General features: G+C 47.3%; 1 protein-coding gene across 3 annotated transcripts in view; it reads left to right on the plus strand.

Moving 5' to 3' along the window:
* Nucleotides 1–16672, plus strand: part of LOC135388283 (plexin-A2-like) — a 246693-nt gene that overhangs the window by 162597 nt on the left and 67424 nt on the right. For 2 of the 3 annotated variants that reach the window (XM_064617721.1, XM_064617720.1), the window contains exons 4-5: nt 7324–7662; nt 8686–9606. In XM_064617721.1, coding sequence (XP_064473791.1) covers nt 7360–7662; nt 8686–9606 — 1224 coding nt within the window. In that variant the 5' untranslated portion in view covers nt 7324–7359. Of the gene's footprint in view, nt 1–2110; nt 2211–7323; nt 7663–8685; nt 9607–16672 lie in introns of those variants that run through there. The other variant, XM_064617722.1, reaches the window with a different exon arrangement.

A 16672-nucleotide genomic window follows, 5' to 3' on the forward strand; every position in this document is an offset into this window, starting at 1 on the left:
ACAACGAGGCTTTACCAGAGTTATAACTTGTCTGCACATAACAGTCGTGCGCAACTCTCTATCGCTTTGTCTGTCTCCTATCGGAAGCTTGTCGTCTAGGCGTATAGCAACTGCCTTCCAGGATATGTGACTCATTCTCCGTATTGGTAGGAGGCATCATGTACACGTTGTTGACACGTCGCCTTCCTCTAAAGTGACACAGTTCAACGCATTACGATAGGGTGTCGGCCTTACTTCCTGTGTTCCGTTCTCGTACACCCTTATGATGTGCTACGCCGAGTTTTGTGGACTTTTCGTAGATTGGGAGTTGGAGTACCGCACCTTAATCCTAATCGGCTCCTATACTGTCATCTCCTCTCATCGTGTTCCAGCTACAAATCCTGTCACCGGCTCTGTCTGTCTGAGGTTTTCCCTTGGTTTTCCGAAGTCTTTCCAGACGAATATCGGCACAGTTCCCCCTGAAGTCGGCCCAGGACGCATACTGACCCCTCTGTCGCCCACTCCTTCCTGCTGTCCTCTCTGCATCTGTCCACATCTGTACGCCGCTCATAGCCACACTTGCTTCGCGGCGCTAACACCGAATTTAAAAAAAAAGTTCCAGCTACACTCCTGACACTGTTCACATCATCACCAAAGGGAAGTTCACAACATGCCGCGGTGAAACGCGTCACCCCATCGTCATGCATGTAGCTGTTGTTGTCGCTCACCACGTGTACCACGCTGAAGGTCAACCTTTGTATAGAATGCTACAGCTATTATGACTCCTAATTTGTGGAGTGCGCGTTGCGTACGCATTTTTGTGGCGACACATACAACTGCATAAATGTCACAAAAAGGCGTGCGCCTCCCGACGTGATTCGAGACAATGGTGGGCTACACTCTCGAAACATAACTTCACCCCATAGCACGCTCCTAGCAAACCATAATCGCGAATGACATCGTTTTCTTTGCTGATTTGTTGAAATCCAGAGGAGTATTTTTTTTGTGACACTTACGCGGCTATGTGAAGTGTCATAAAAAGGCGTACGCCACGCGCTCTCCACAAATGAGGAGTTGTAACTTTGTCATTATCTCTAATAGTTGGCCTCATGCGTGCTATGCGGTGAAGTTATAAGAGTGCACGACTACCGGAAACCACTGGCAACGGTGAAAAGTACGATGTAATTGCAATTTGTGTGAGATAGCGGCATTTCCAAACACGGACAGCATGTTTTGGGCGTCATTCTGTGTCTCTGTCACGTACCTCACTCTAAAAAGCTGGCCTCTTCAAGTATACGAGAGCGCTCCGTTTGCCGATAGTGATACATCTTCGTTTGCGTTCAAATGCTGCGTTTACTACAGGGTGGCGCTCCCGAAAAAAAAAATAAATAAATAAATTATTGAAATCAGACCGTGTGCACGAGCGTGGAAGTTATGGTCGGTTTGGAAATTCAATCAACTCAGGAAAAAGGTGCTGACGCCAGAATTCGAACCTAGGCCTTCTTATTATCTTCTGAGCTAGAGTGCCTCAAGTTGCCTCAAGCCTCTGGGCGCGTTGGAGGCTTGTTTGTGTCGTCCTTGTTTGTAGGCCGCCTCGGCTAACTTCGCGTTGTTTACGTTTGGAAACGCCGATAAAAATTACAGCGGAAAATGTGTTGTTCTGCAATCCCAGTGCTTAGCAGACGACAGTAAAAAAAATGGTGTCTGCTCAGCTGCCGCAACTCCGTTAGGCATGTTTCTCCTTCATGTGGTGTTTTTATTATAATGCCCCGCTGCACGGTGCCGGTCTTCAAGTATTTTCTTAATTGTATTTTTACGCATTTTTAAAACTAGTTGTAAAATTGTCCCTTACATATACCTCGATGCAACTGCAAATTTGATACCTACATCGAATGGACCTCTAACCTTCTGATTCGGACCTTTTATGCTCTTGGACATGCGTGTGAAAGTATAGCAGAAGTGCTAGTGTTTATCCACCTGTTCTCTTCGTCTGTGAGGAAAGCGATGACTGACAAAAAAAAGATGAAAGAAAGCAGTTCATGTTTGCAAGCGCAAGTCGTGCGTTCGGAGAAGGACGGAACGGGATATTCCGTCGTCGCCACGGCGGCCCGTGACGTCATCGCTATTATAGCAGCACTTGTTTTTGTGTCTTCCGCTGCTGGAATCCGTGAAAGCTTGACGTTCGAATGGCTGCTGCTCTGTGATTCTGCGTGTACTGCTCGTCACTGTCTGTGAGTACAATGAATCGTGCGTAGCGGTGCCCTTTGAGTGTATGGGAGACTCTTATAGTAGGTCATCCATGGTCCCATTTTCGAAAAATGGCGGTGCAATTCGATGGCTTAATTGTTCCTTATTGATTTGTCCCTAGATTAAATGAGACTTTATTAGTCACGTTGGTATACGAGGGATCGATGCCGTCAGTATGGGCAGAACTATTTTTAATGGAGTGAAAGTAGAATGGGAATAAAGCGCGTTGAAACAATGTTGTCCGGTCATGAAACTGATGTCGTCTTCCTAGCAGTTGCTATTGGAAAAACCGTCCTTTTTTTTTTTCTTCTTCTTTTGTCCGGCCTTCGCTACACGCGCTAATAGGGAGTTGCATAATAGTGGGTGCAATTTTAGCCTACACAATAAATGGGGCGTAGTGCGGACGCAAAGGGAACGCAACGTCAAAGCGCTTTGGGATAGGGTTTCCCCCTCTGGAACGCAAAACGCAGGCACCTTGTGCTTTGAGCGCCATGAAGCGGTAGCCAGATAGATAGATAGATAGATATAGATTAGAAAAGATAAAAAACAAATATATAAAGCTTGGAATGTTCAGCCACAGTATCCGTTTTGTGCACCAAACTCATTTAACTTGAAAGATAAGAGTTTTGGTCTCGTGTATCGTTGTTGGATTTATGTTACACTAAACGGTCAACCGTGTGTGGTTTGTTTACTTTCCGTGGCTCTATAGCTCTCGCTATCTCGCGAGGCAAACACAGGTTCAGGGTGAGCTCGGGTATCCATGCTATATTTCCGAAAATTAGCGTGCGCTCCCGAAACACGGATTGAATTCTGGGTATGTTCACCCAATCTCAGTGGGACCTGAAAACGCTTGGGTTTCGCTATTACAAAACTTTCAAATGTCGTTTCATATTATGCTCGTCTCATACCAGGAATTGTTTGCCTTCGCGATGATCAAATTGAAACTGTTGCTGAATTTTCATCGATGAGGAAAGTTTGAGTCGACGTTAATTTACATGTTAGGTCAATGAAAGCAACTGGGGGGGGGGGGGGGGGGGGGCTATGTTTATTATTTAAAAAAAATAGGAGGGTAAGGTTAGCCTGCGCTACGGCGGCTTGCTATTCCCAAGAAATGAAGGGAAAAAAGAAAGACAAACAATCAAAAAGGAAAACAAATGCAACTAAATGGTAGGCAGCCGGCAGGACAATGTTCGGCGAAGGCCGGTACACATTTGAGTTCTTCCTCCAAAGACCTTCCAGGCGAATGTCGGTACAGTCCCCTCTGAAGTCTGCCCAGGATGCATACTGACCACCCCCTGCCCCCCACTCCTTCCTGCTGTCCTCTCTCCATCTGTCCACGTCTATACTTCGCTCATAACCTGAGTTGCTTCGCGGCGCTAGCATGAAATTAAAAGAAGAAGAAAAAAAAACATTTGAGTTCTCTTTCCCCTTTTGGAGCAGTTGGTTGATATCGGAGCCAGTAATCCAGAGGGAGTCGTTGTAAATGCTACGTCCACTTTTCTCTCTTTCCCTCTGACTGTCAACATCGAGGATACATAATGTCTCCTTTTCACGTAAAAAGGACAGTCGAGCTGAGCTGGTGACCTGATGATTAGGCTAAGAAAGGTAATAGATGTGAAATATCTCGCAGTATCTGACCTCAATGCCGCCTCCGCTATCAGTATCTTGTCGCTTAAGGCTCATTCACACATGCGTTTCAAAAAGCGGCGCCGCCCACACATAGCCTAGCCGCCATCCTGAAAACGCGCTTCGTTGTTGTTGCTACGTCAAGATCGTACCGACACTTCCAGCTCTCACCTCAAAATTTACATTGTGAAGCATGTTGTCCATTTTAAAATTATCGTGAAGCATTTCTGCTGGAATCACCAATCGTTGGAACGACAAACCCGACACAATAGCAGAGAAAGAACGGCAGAAGAGGCGAGACACATGTTTACCTACCGACGACCAACACACGGTTGCACACAAGTCGTATTTATTTTCATCGATTCCGTTGTTTGCACAAATTCCCAGCTCACCGTTGACACCTCAGACACCAAATAACTATTGGTGACAAGGAATTTGCTCACGCGGAAGCGCCAAACACATACACACGCACAAATGACAAAAGATCCCAGCGCGGTATCGGGAGGCCCGCCATTGCCCGCCGGCGCCAAAAGCACGCCACCCCCACTCCTCCGAGCGCTCCGATTGGCTGGATGAAAAGCGTTCGCGTTTCTGCCCTCCGAAGCTGCAGCACGGAGCGGTTCTCGAAAAGCGGCTGGAAACGCTCCGCGGCTCGCGTTTCGCGGCGCCGCGAACGCGAAACGCGTTCAAAAAACGCATGTGTGAATCCAGCTTTAGAGCTCATGCCTGGCTCATATAGTGACTGACTCCGCTGGCTTTGTGACAGCCAGAGGATTCGCTTGCTCAGTGACACAACATATACCTCATATTTTCTGGGCGCATACGTACTATCGAGTACGACAGGTATTCGAGATACAGTATCCGGTCGGGCCCTTACAAAATATCAGGAAAAAGGTCAAAGGCAAATTGTTATTTGCCTTGTTATTGGCTACATCATGGGCGTCAGATTCTTTGTGAGTTATGTGCAACAAAAAAATAAATAAAAAAGAGACGGTAAATGGTGAAAAACAGTGAAATGGGGGAACAGTAAAACCCCAGTACTTCCCCGGAATGTCCGGTCAACAGGAATCAGGTTTTTTGCTACGCGAACATGCGAGGCGTGTTTGTTAGATATACTTCATTGGTACGGAGCAGTTTGAGGTATGAAATTCAAAAAGAACCTGGGCCAAGCCGTTTGTTGTCGCAAGTGACAGCTTGGTACAAGTACCTAGAACCGGGATGCTCCTCAGTGACTTGCATGGCTACCTTTGACGAAAATCGGAATAATCCGGAGTCCTGGTGTGATTTGGAATTTTGTAACTCTTCATTCGAAAAAAAAAAAAAAATCATGCCCTTCAGGAACTTAGGTACGCGGCAGTTCTCGCAACGGAGTGGCCGCTCGGTGTAGTACCCCTCTGGTACCCCATAGAATCACTCCGGGTCTTCTCGGAAGCAGCGTAACGTTGAGCTCGTCCTGGTATGGAGCCCGGCTGACGGTTGCGAAGAAAGCCTTAAAAAAGGCACGTCCCTGCCCTGGGAACGCAGAGTACCTTTCTTGTGATCCCATCGGATGATACCCGCTCTGAACATGAGTGGCCCTCGCATTCTTCCCTCTTTGGAAGACTCTTCGCATCCCGGATCTGTATCGACCGGACGAAGACAGCGCGTGTAGTTTTCCGTGCACGGACGCAAATTTTACCAACCGACGGGGTGTCTGCGTTGTTTCTCGTGTCGATTCACTTTGGTCGATTTTGGGAGCGAAGACAGCTGCTTCCTGGAAAGATATCCCGATTTCCTCAGAAAAGAGGGGAAGCGCTCGCCTTTTTCGCGAGGGAGGCTGGGTTCGATATGTGCTTTGTTTCTGTACTTCGAAATGTGTGTGTGTATGTAGAGTTGAGGAGGGTGGAAGAACGTTTGGAAGATTTGGGAATAGCGGTCTCTCGGGGAAGTTAATATGCCGCGTGCGAAACGGCTCGAGGAAGAGAAGTTGGCTGTCCATTCTGAGGGGAGGAACGAGATAAGTATTATGACATTCTGAAGGCGCTTTTGCACTTAATGGAATCACTTTAAAAAAATCGAAATATGAGGAAAATGACCCGTGGAGGAATATTCGTTTTTATTTCGAATTTCTTTGCTCGAATGGGGAGTGGAGATTGTCGTGTTTTGTTGTTACCGCTCGGCTTCCGAGAAGTATCACGCAGGATGTGTATCTTTTGTTGTGCCGTTCAGTAGCTCACAGCCGTTCACGATGTTCAGTAACATGAGTAAATTAAGCAGAAAATCTCTTCGCGCGTCCTGTAGTTCGCGCGTGGTTACAACGCCGGGTCTTTTTCGAGTTCTGTGCAGTGGTTTATCCAGAATCCCAAGCATGGAGGAGGGGTGTTGGAAAAAATTGGGGGGTGGCATTACTATAGTTTCGTCATTACAGCTTAACATATCATTATCGACATGTGTCTAAAGCTGAAATCGCAAAGGGCACCCCCTGTAGGGGTACACTGGTGAAAAAGTTAGGGGGGTGTCACTGAACATTTGGGGGGGGGGGTCTGGATAAATCACTGGTTCTGTGCCACGAAGCTGCTAGGGTTGCGACACTGCGTCCCATATGCTATGCGAAATAACGTGAGAAGCAGTTACTTGAATCGATGAGCCTGCGTTCCAGGTTTTACGGCGAAGGGAATAATAGACTCGTATAAATTCTAACACAACCCAACCCAACCTAACCTAACCTAACGTAGACTCCGCGAATACCGAAAGTCATCGGGTTTTGACACCACTGCAACCGTCTCCGCCAATGAGGCAGCACGGGAGAGGTCACGTGCTTACGAGTACCACTGGCAAAGGCCGTAGCCAACACCACCTAGATAGAGAAAGCCTGCTTTCTTGTCGGCGTGACGTAACAACTAAGAGTCAGCCAATCAGAATCATGTTTTCAACGGCCGTAGGCAATCGAGAACGCGCTTTCAGCTGTCGTAGCCATGGTGACGAGCCACCATCAGCCGCATGGGAAGCCACTGTCGTCTGTGAGTAGTGAACGGCCCCGCGTACTAAATGGGAAAACAAAAAGTGCAAAACGGTCCCATATTTTTCTCAAAATTAGTTTTCTGGAAAGCGTGGTGCACCTTTAGTCGGCCGGTTCCAATTTGCGAAGTTAGCTGCAATCATTTGCGAGTTCTTGAATTCGCAGAACTGCGAATCGTGGTAGCAGACGAATGCTAACTTTGTGTCCACGTAGCGAAGGAGGGAGAGGGGGCATTAAGCAGGTCTTCTGTATCTAGGTGACGCTGCTGTAGCCCTCGCTCCTCTGGCGTCAGAGCTCGACGCGTGCCGCGGTTCGAGGGTTTATATCTCGCGAAGTACGACACGTCGAAACGTAATTCATTTTTCATAAAACTTCGCTCTTGCGTGCGGTGCCATGCCTGCATGATGTAATCAACCACATAGTATATCAAAGTGTCACAACCCCTTTAACTGTTATGAATTTTTCATTCTCAGGTTGAGGGGCTCCTGCCTCCCCTCGCATCCTTGCCCATGAAGAAACGGGACAAGTGGAGGGGGTCGCGGCCGCTCTTTCCCCCGGGCTTGGGACCCCCCACGGGTGGAGGTACTGCAACCCTGCTATGGGTCCTGTTGTTGGTCCTTGTGTCCTCGGCGGCGGCGGCGCCCAAGAACAGCACGGCTCAGGAGCTGAAGGACGGAAGGGCAGAGTATGTCTCCTTCTCGGACAATGCAACGGAGAAGTTCCTCCACTTGACAGTCAGCGACTACACAGGACATGTGTATGTAGGAGCTGTCAACTACATCTACCAGCTGTCATCCAATCTGCAGCTACTTGTGAGTAACTTGTTTGCCGTACTTTTGCATGGTTGAGCTTCTCCTGACATGTTGTTAAATGGTTTGAGGTCTTGCCGGGAAGAGGCATTGCTCCACATCTGTGTACTCACATGAGCAACATACACCAGAATACTCCAGCGGGATATATGAGAAAAGCGTCATAGGTTTCTGCCGTGATATACCTACGAGCGCTCAGCACAGAGCCGTTCCAATGGGTGGTGAGAGGGGCGGCCGCCCCGGGCGCATTCGCCAGAAGGGGCGCTGGCTGGCAGGTTCCGGGAGCTACGTTAGGCATTAATACGAGGATCAAGAGAATATGGGGCTCAGAATTGCATGTGATGTTTTGCTTCTTTTTTTGTTGACAGGGTGTCTATGGGGTGTGGGGGCGCTCCACATAATCGTGCCCCAGGCGGAGGCTTGCCTCGAGACAGCAATGGCTCAGCGTCATGTCTTTTCGTGCTAACGGTGCGAAATATACTACGGCTTAGCCATAAGATGTTGGGTAGCAAGCGACACACAAGGACACATACGGTGTCAGCTGCTAAATGTGCAGTATGTCACTCCTAACATTCCGGCATCGTGTGAATGCCTCATGAGAACTATTTTGCCTTTTCTTCTGCTAGTGTACTCTGTTGCTTGTGTGAATGTACTCAGTATGACCAGTAGCTAGAAGGGTGGGTTCCTTGGGGCACTACTATATAAAATTTCTTTGTAGGGATAATTCTATAGGGTTCTGCTCCACATCCGACTCCAACCAATTAGTGTTGGTTGGGGTAGAATGTTGATGCATGTGAACGTTATGTAATACACACACATTGCTTTCTACCTGCATTGCTGAAGTAATGTGCTAAGTCACGTGTGAGTCAGCTTTACAAATTATTGTTACAACAAGGAGGGTGCTGACATTTGTTCATTTAGTAGGACATGTAAAATGTGCTGGAATTGCAGTACGCATGCCCGTATGCACACTATATAAACATATTGCGTGTATTGACGGTACTGTCAACTTGCACCTTCCGCTAGGTCAAAGTGAGAATGGGCCCCGAAGACGACGATCCAGGCTGTCCCGTCACTCGACACTGCCCGTCCATTACCAAGAAGAAGACAGACTATTACAACAAGGCCCTGGTCATCGACTACATCCAGAGCAGACTCATATCCTGCGGATCGCTCTTTCAAGGCGTCTGCACCGTACATCGCCTGGATAACATCTCTGACGCCAGGACTCCCGCCAACGAGTCTGTGGTCGCCAACAATGCGACGGCCTCTACGGTTGCCTTCATCGCCACGGGGCCGCCACAGCTCTCTCGTATGCACGTCCTGTACGTAGGCGTCTCGTACACCGGCAACGGACCGTACCGGTCGGACGTTCCCGCCGTGTCCTCTCGCAGCTTGGACTTGACCAACGATACTTTCTCCATTGCCGTTACCGGCGTCAGCACGGGGACGAAAGTGTTTGTCAACAGTTTAGCGCGAGAAGTGTTTCCCATAACTTATATCTACGGGTTTAGCTCTAAAGATTTTTCCTACTTCCTCACCGTTCAGAAGAAGTCCACCGAGGAACCCAAGCCGTACATCTCAAAGCTCGTGAGGATATGCCAGAAGGACGTTCATTACTATTCCTACACCGAGGTGGAGCTAGTGTGTCGCGAGCCAGAGGGCATCCATTACAACCTGGCCCAGGCGGCCTTTGTGGGCAAGCCTGGCTCGGAGCTGGCCATGTCGTTGGGCATCACCGCTCAGGACGACGTGCTTTTTGTGGTGTTTGCGAAAAGCCGGGACGAGACGGACGTGTACAACAGACCGGACTCCAAGTCGGCCCTCTGTGTGTATGCCTTGACGGCGGTGCATAGGAAGTTCACGCAGAACATCAACAATTGTTTCAACGGATCTGGTGTGCGCGGATTGGACTTTATTAATCCCAGCAACCAATGTCATCATACGGTAAGCACCGGTCTTCTGCTAATGTTTTGGATTGGGGTCCTGTCAGGTAATTTGGGCTATGAGTTGTTCGCGAATGCATTTTCTTTCTGAGCACAGTGTGTGCATGCAAGCGGGCCTATTATGAACTACAAAACGCTTTTTTTAGGACACTGTGCAGTGCATAAAATCCACATTTTTTGGCAGGAAGGGAGTTGCCTCAGGACAGAAGCCGCCGATATTTCGAACAGAGACTGTTCTTCTTCCTTTAAATACCATGCCAATGATGAGGACGGTGCCCAGAAGAAGAACAGTCTCTGTTCGAAATATCGGCGGCTTCTGTCCTGAGGCAACTCCCTTCCTACATCTCTACCGGTTCGCTGGATTTCTACCCATCTACATTTTTTGGCAGTTTTCTAGTGAATCATATTTCTATATATGAGAACATATCTCTCCAATTTTCTAGTAAACAATTCCTAAATGTGACTCCTAGTTGCCATTCATGCGCATCTAGACATTCGAACAAATATTAGGGGTAATGAGCCCAGTGTGGCCCAGAGGCAGTGTGCTTTGTACTTTAAAGTAAGTCTTTCATAACTCTGAGGTTCCTCAAGAAGAGCAATTGTTTATACTTAATTGAATTACTTGTAAGACGCAGTACAGTACATCCAGGTCCTCATAGCAGCTAATTGGTTGGAATGTATGGGAGAGCATTTAAAATACTTCATTGGGAAGCTGCAGCTGACCGTCAACATCCCCTTCTCCTTGGATTAGGCAACATGTCCTACAATGTTACACGTGTGCGCATGCGGTTTCCTTGTTCTGAAGCGGTATCTTAAATAGTGGTTGTGTGATTAATTGTAAGAACCTAACAGTACCTTTGGAACAAGAACGTACCATAGAAGCTGTGTCTGGCACAAATATAGCTCGTTCCACTATGGCAGGTCCACTATGCCTATAACAGGTTTGGCTGCAGCACTCGGCTCAAGTGATAGCTTATTCAAACCTTACCTTTGGCATTAGCTGTAAACTTTGATGTACTGGAGGGATCCGAAATTGCTGGAAAATCATTTTCTTCTCTTTGGTGATGTCGTTTTCCTTCTTGTGTTTTCTGCATTAGCAATATTCACCATTACTGATTACATGGGATGAAGGCGGCTCGTAGGCACGTAGAAATCTTATCTCCGTGACAATGACGAGTGTCGTTATTCTCTGACTTAGGACGCCACTTCTTCCGCCATTACTGTTGACAAGCACGAAGAAGCGGTGTGTGGTTGTGCAAGGCTGTACGTTCAGCAAACCTGTACAGGAAGGTTACTCGGTTATAGGACCAGGGCCCGCACGCACTAAACTGTTTGAGGGAAATACTCAACGAGTTTTTCACTCAGTGTACACCGGGTGCACTAATGCTTGAGTGAAAAAGCCGTTAAGTATTTCCCTCAAACAGTTTTGTGCAATCCGGCCCTGTTTCATATATTCAAAAAGACAAAAGTGTGGGCTTTCAGGGCGCAGCTAGGGCAAATGCAAAATCTGACTGTCGAAAAGCTAATGCGCATGTTGGAGAGTTTTAGGGAATCGTAATCCCCCATTCCATTTCGTCTCCGTATCGTTGTCGGCCAATCAGAGCACAGCCCGCTGAGTTGGAGGGAGGAAGGGAGTTGCCTCAGGACAGAAGCTGCCGATATTTCGAACAGAGACTGTTCTTCTTCTGAGCACCGTCTTCTGCACCGTCGGGCACCCTTCTTCTTCTGGGCACATGTTGCCTAACTCCATCAAAAGCACTGCGAGCAATTACACCCACCCCGTTAACCACGCATTCACATGCACAAGCTCCAATGTCATATACTGCATTGAATGCGGCGACTGCTCTATGCAATACATTGGTGAAACCGGCCAACAAATGAACAACCGCCTTACCGGACACAGAACCGACACGTCCAACAAACTCCCCAAAGCAGTCGCCGAACACTTTAACGTTCCTGGTCACAATTTTGACAACATTAAACTATATATTCTAGAAACCGGGTTTAGATCCACACGTGACAGACGTGATAGGGAGTCTTATCTCATATACAAGTTCAACGCTCTTCACCCGTCCGGTATCAACAAATCACAAGGCACCCTAGAAACACTTCACAAATAAAATATGCTTTTCCCTTCTACCTCCATTATCATCTGTTATGTTATGCATGGCCACTGCTTTCTACTTTCTTTATTGCATGCCACAACTTTGCATTACAAATATTAAAAAAAAAAAAAAAAAACCTTTGCTGGTTCTGGAATTTTCCCCACGTAACCACTAACCTCCTTATCTTTCGCTACGCTTGCCAATTCTTGCCTGTTGTCCCGTTTCGTCCACGTGTTCGTGAACCTTCCATTTTTTCTGTAACCGGTCTGTAGCCTAGATCACTACGTTCACATAATCCCCTCCACACTCTAACAAAGCAGCCATTCACTCCGGCCGTAAAAACCCGTACGGAACCTTTCTTCCCTCCGGGCTGTTGACCCACAATTCGCATGAACCTTTAAACACGTCACACCTAACCCTTTAAATACCATGCCAATGATGAGGACGGTGCCCAGAAGAAGAACAGTCTCTGTTCGAAATATCGGCGGCTTCTGTCCTGAGGCAACTCCCTTCCTACATTCTACCGGTTCGCTGGATTTCTACCCATCTGAGTTGGAGGGAGGCAGATACGATTTCCTGGCCAATGACTCCCTAAACCGTCTTGCGAAGTTTAGATTGCGTGAGGCAGGGTTGACACCTTTGGTAATGATAATACCAGCTGAGTGAGTGAGACCAAGGGGGAGGAGGAAATGTAAAGGAATGGTGTATCAAAAAACGAAACTTGGAAACAAGGGAAAGTACTGCCACAGCGCGGGTTTTACACGTTCCAAATTCCTTCAATAGGCTCGCTGTATTTGCGGAACGTCTCGGTTTTCGCCTCTTGCCGAAAGCGCCTTCTGTTGTAAAATACCGACAAGACGCTGCCGGTACTGCAGGTATGCGCAACAAATAACTGGGCGTGTCGGTTAAATACCGACCGGGTGGCAACTAGTGACGCAAAACTATGGATAAGTTGACTATCGATAGTTTTACGATAATTGACTACCGATAGTACTGTTCATTTGATTTTCTCTACTATCGATAACTAGATTTGGTTCTCACAATGGATGCTTTCGTTCCCGTCTTCGTTTTCGCACTGGCACAATAACAACGAAAACAGAACCACGTGCGACACAAGTTATTTCCGTAAATGTAGCCGTAATGTATGAGTGATGCACTGCAGGCAGCGAAAGAAGATGTTCACCATAAAATGGTACGCACTCATGAGACTACAGTCCATGCATAGAGTATCACGTGACCTTACGGTTGGTTTCAGCGGCATGAGAAGCTCAAGATTGGTGGCTAGAAACGAGATTGATTTCATCGCAACATCGATTTTATTTCTGCCACCGCATTGCATCTACCGTAGTGGGGAAACTACAACCCATGGAGGTAAAATATGTTACAAGGTCAAATTAAGTGACACAAGATCGTGCTTCGTCACTCCGCGCCGTCACTCCACTGACCGTATACCACCCGACATGCCTTCACTGTCATACGGATGCACGGCCTTCGTTCCCTTAGCAACACAACTCAAGTAATCGTCCGTAACGCTGGCAAGGGAATCCGTTGCGCTAAACGTCCGTGTAACGTCGCCGCTTCTTTTTTTATTAGTATTTTTTTTCGTATACAACCTGTCCTAGAAGGACGTGGTCCGCACCGCGGTGTTAGTGAGCAGCCATGAATGGAGAGTATAATGGCGGGAGAGGGGGAGGTAATAGCGGAATTCTGTACGAGAAAACGGCCTCCGTGTCGTCGGTTGATTGCTTGTGCAGTGAAGGGGATCGATCGGAAAGTGTCGTCGTCCTGGGTCTGCCGAGCCGTGGAACACTTTCCTTTCCTGCTTTTCTTTTCTCACGAGGAAAGACAGAGCTCGTTCTTGAATGCGAATTTCGTTCGTCTGCTCTTGAGGGGTTTTGATGTGCCGGCATGGGCAGTAACGTGGCCAGAAAAATATTCCCGGGTGGGTTCTACTGGAACCTGACATGGAGCAGGAGGACTTCACCTCCGTTTACGATTGCGATTCTTTTTTTCTTTTTTTTTGTGGGGGTGGGGGTGAACCATCTTGGTTACGCCACTATGGTGGGCGCTCTTTATGCGTTCCAGTGTTACGCCTTGTAAAACGAGCTATTTGAGGAAGTAATGAGAATTAACCGAGGCGAGCTCCATCTGTTTTCGAGTCCGCGGCGTCGGCACATGAGGTTCATCCTGGGTTATTTAGAGTAATTTAATTATTTTCCTTTCGAAGCTGAGTTGTTTGAATTTGATTTCGAAAATTTGAGTGAGATGCTTCTACGACCGCTGTCAGGTGTCCACAGGATGGCGCAAATGCCGGTGCTCTTCCTGCCGGAGTGTGTTATAGTTCTTGCTTTTACTTTTACGCAGTCTAATCTGGTAGTAGTGAAAACAGAGTCCAGGGAATTCAGCACTCTGTTGAATTAAACTTTAATAATCGGAAGCTTTCGTGCAGAACCTGCGCTGCATCAGGTGAAAACACCTTATTTCTCGCTTTTAGTAGAGTATTTAAAGCCCGCTATTTAGAAAATTTGTCAAAAAATCGTGTCACGTTGATAAACGAAAAAGGAAAAAACAAAACAAGATTTTGTAGTCTTGTAGTGTGCAGCACTGGAGGTGTTACCAATCGTCGAAGTTTTAACGATACATCAATACAGGGATGCCACGCTTTATGTTTGACGGATGCTGCGGTGTCCAATAGCCAGGTAGGAGTGTGCCCTCTTTCTACAGCCTATCTCTTTCGAAATGAAGTGATGTAGCAATTTTTCTGTTTGCCGAAAGTACAAAAAACCCAGCTAAACTTTAGACTGTGAAATAGCACCAACACAAGTCTTCAGTCGTGTTTGACTATCGCGCCCTTATGGAGCACCGCGTCGGATTCATCGATGCGTTATTCCGTATTGCGGGAGCACTCAGCTAGGTGCTCGCGGAAACTATTGGTCCGTCGGATCGATACTTTCCGCAATCCCGTCGGCTATACGACAGAGCGCTCTGTATACCTGTGGCTGACGCACGTGTGGCAATATCACGATTGCACTCTGTCTCGTTTCGTGACTGGAACTGCAATTGCCTTCAGTGGGCTTCCCGCGAACCTTGCTTAGCATGATAGATGGCTTGTCTAGTGAGATTCCGTAACACTCGGCAAAGAAAGAAATATGCTGTACCGATTCGCTTTGACTTCTTATCTGCGTAGCGCTTCCACGTTTACAACAATAAGCGTTTAAGTTAGCGATATTGGCCGAAGCATAAGGTTTTCCAGGCGTTCCTGACGAGAGTATTCGCTACCTTTGCAATAGACACGTGCACCGATGGCATTTTGGCTGGCGACGGCGGCGGCCATACTGCATGCGCACTATGTAAGCCCCGTTATCTAACCAACGACATGTGATAAGCAAATAGGGTAATGAATGAGTTCTAAACTAATTATCAAGGTGCAACAGCTGATTTCTTTTTTTTCTTTTTTACACGAAACTACGTGTTTCTCCGCATTCAGCATGGGGAGTGGAGAACCAAAGTCTGGATGGGATAGCGTGGTAGTTGGTGCATAATTTGCGGGGTAATGTAACGCAACAGAAGAACGCGAACTACATAAAGAAAGAAAAAAACTACTGAAAAAAAAAGAAGTTCCGTCCATAGTTAACGTGGACAACCTATATATTTATACGTCCGCACAAATATGTCTCTTTTCACTTTCTTGTGGGTTCGGCGATATCTTTTTTCTTTTTTTTTTCCGAAGTCGCGAAGTGCCCATACTTTCATACCGACGCAAAGCACAAAAGAAACTGCATTAGCGCATTGAAACCGCACCAATATTAGCTGACGTGGCGAAGAAAAAAAATATAAACGAGCAAACAACCCTCATTTTCCACCTCTGCAGAGATATCCTAAACGCTCCCTCCTTTCATATACGCTGCATCTCATCGGCTTTCGCGCACGAAGGGATTTTCGGGATCCGTTGTATACGCAGAAAAGGAGGCCTCGTCGTCGTAAGATGCGGTGAATAGATGGGTAATTACTTGGCAGGAACGCCCACAAGGGATTAGTATATTGGGAATGGCCCGGGGATAAAGATTATGGGACGCCTTCTCAACGCTGCTGAAAAAAAGTGAGCCTCAAAGCCCCAATCGATGCGTCGCCGTGGACTGAACTGGCGCTTTACGTCCGCCGCGCCTTTAAATTCTGCCCTGTAATCTTCGGATGCTTTGAACGTGGTCAATGGCGTGTCGGCCAGTTAATTTCCGCGGATGGCTCCTCAACGGTCTTACGACGCGCTATCGGAGATCTGTACCAGCCTTGCTGCGTAAAGTATAATAAGGCTTTCCTGATGTACAGTTTGGCCTTCATCCGTTTCGAAGTTCTTTAATGAATACGGAAGGAGCGTATCGGATCCACTTGTCGAATCGAATGGAGTCGTCCCATCTATGCGGGCCATTTCGCTGGAAAAGCACGTCGTATCCAGTCCGTTAAACGGACGGGGATGCAAACGGTGAATGCGCATTCATGTATAGTGCGTGCAAGCGGAATGTGCGCATCAGGTACCGTATTTACCGGCGCATAACGTGCGCGTTATACAGTAAAAAAAAAAAAAGTGCTCTGAAGAGGTCCTGCGCGTTATGGTTGGTCCTGCGCGTTAGAGTCGGCGCGTCCTGCGCAGACTCTGTTGCATCGGAGTTTAACGGCTTTGACTAAACATCTTTCAAATAAACCATACGCATATATGATATACCGCCTTGATTTATTGTGTATACTGGTGGCAGTACAGAAGCTTGTAGCGGGGCGCTTTATGCACCGGTGCGCGTTATACAGGGTTCGCAAAGATAAACTTCGGTGTTTGTAACGAAGATAAAACAAATAAGAACAGTGTCGGAAAGCTAAAGTAGACGTTAGAGGACGTATTATGCTCCCAAATTTTATGTCCATAATGCCGCCTAGTCTGTTACTGTGCGGATAAATCGTGAAAATTAAAAA

This window comes from Ornithodoros turicata, chromosome 3, assembly GCF_037126465.1.
Source record: "Ornithodoros turicata isolate Travis chromosome 3, ASM3712646v1, whole genome shotgun sequence".
Classification (NCBI taxonomy): Eukaryota; Metazoa; Arthropoda; class Arachnida; order Ixodida; family Argasidae; genus Ornithodoros; species Ornithodoros turicata.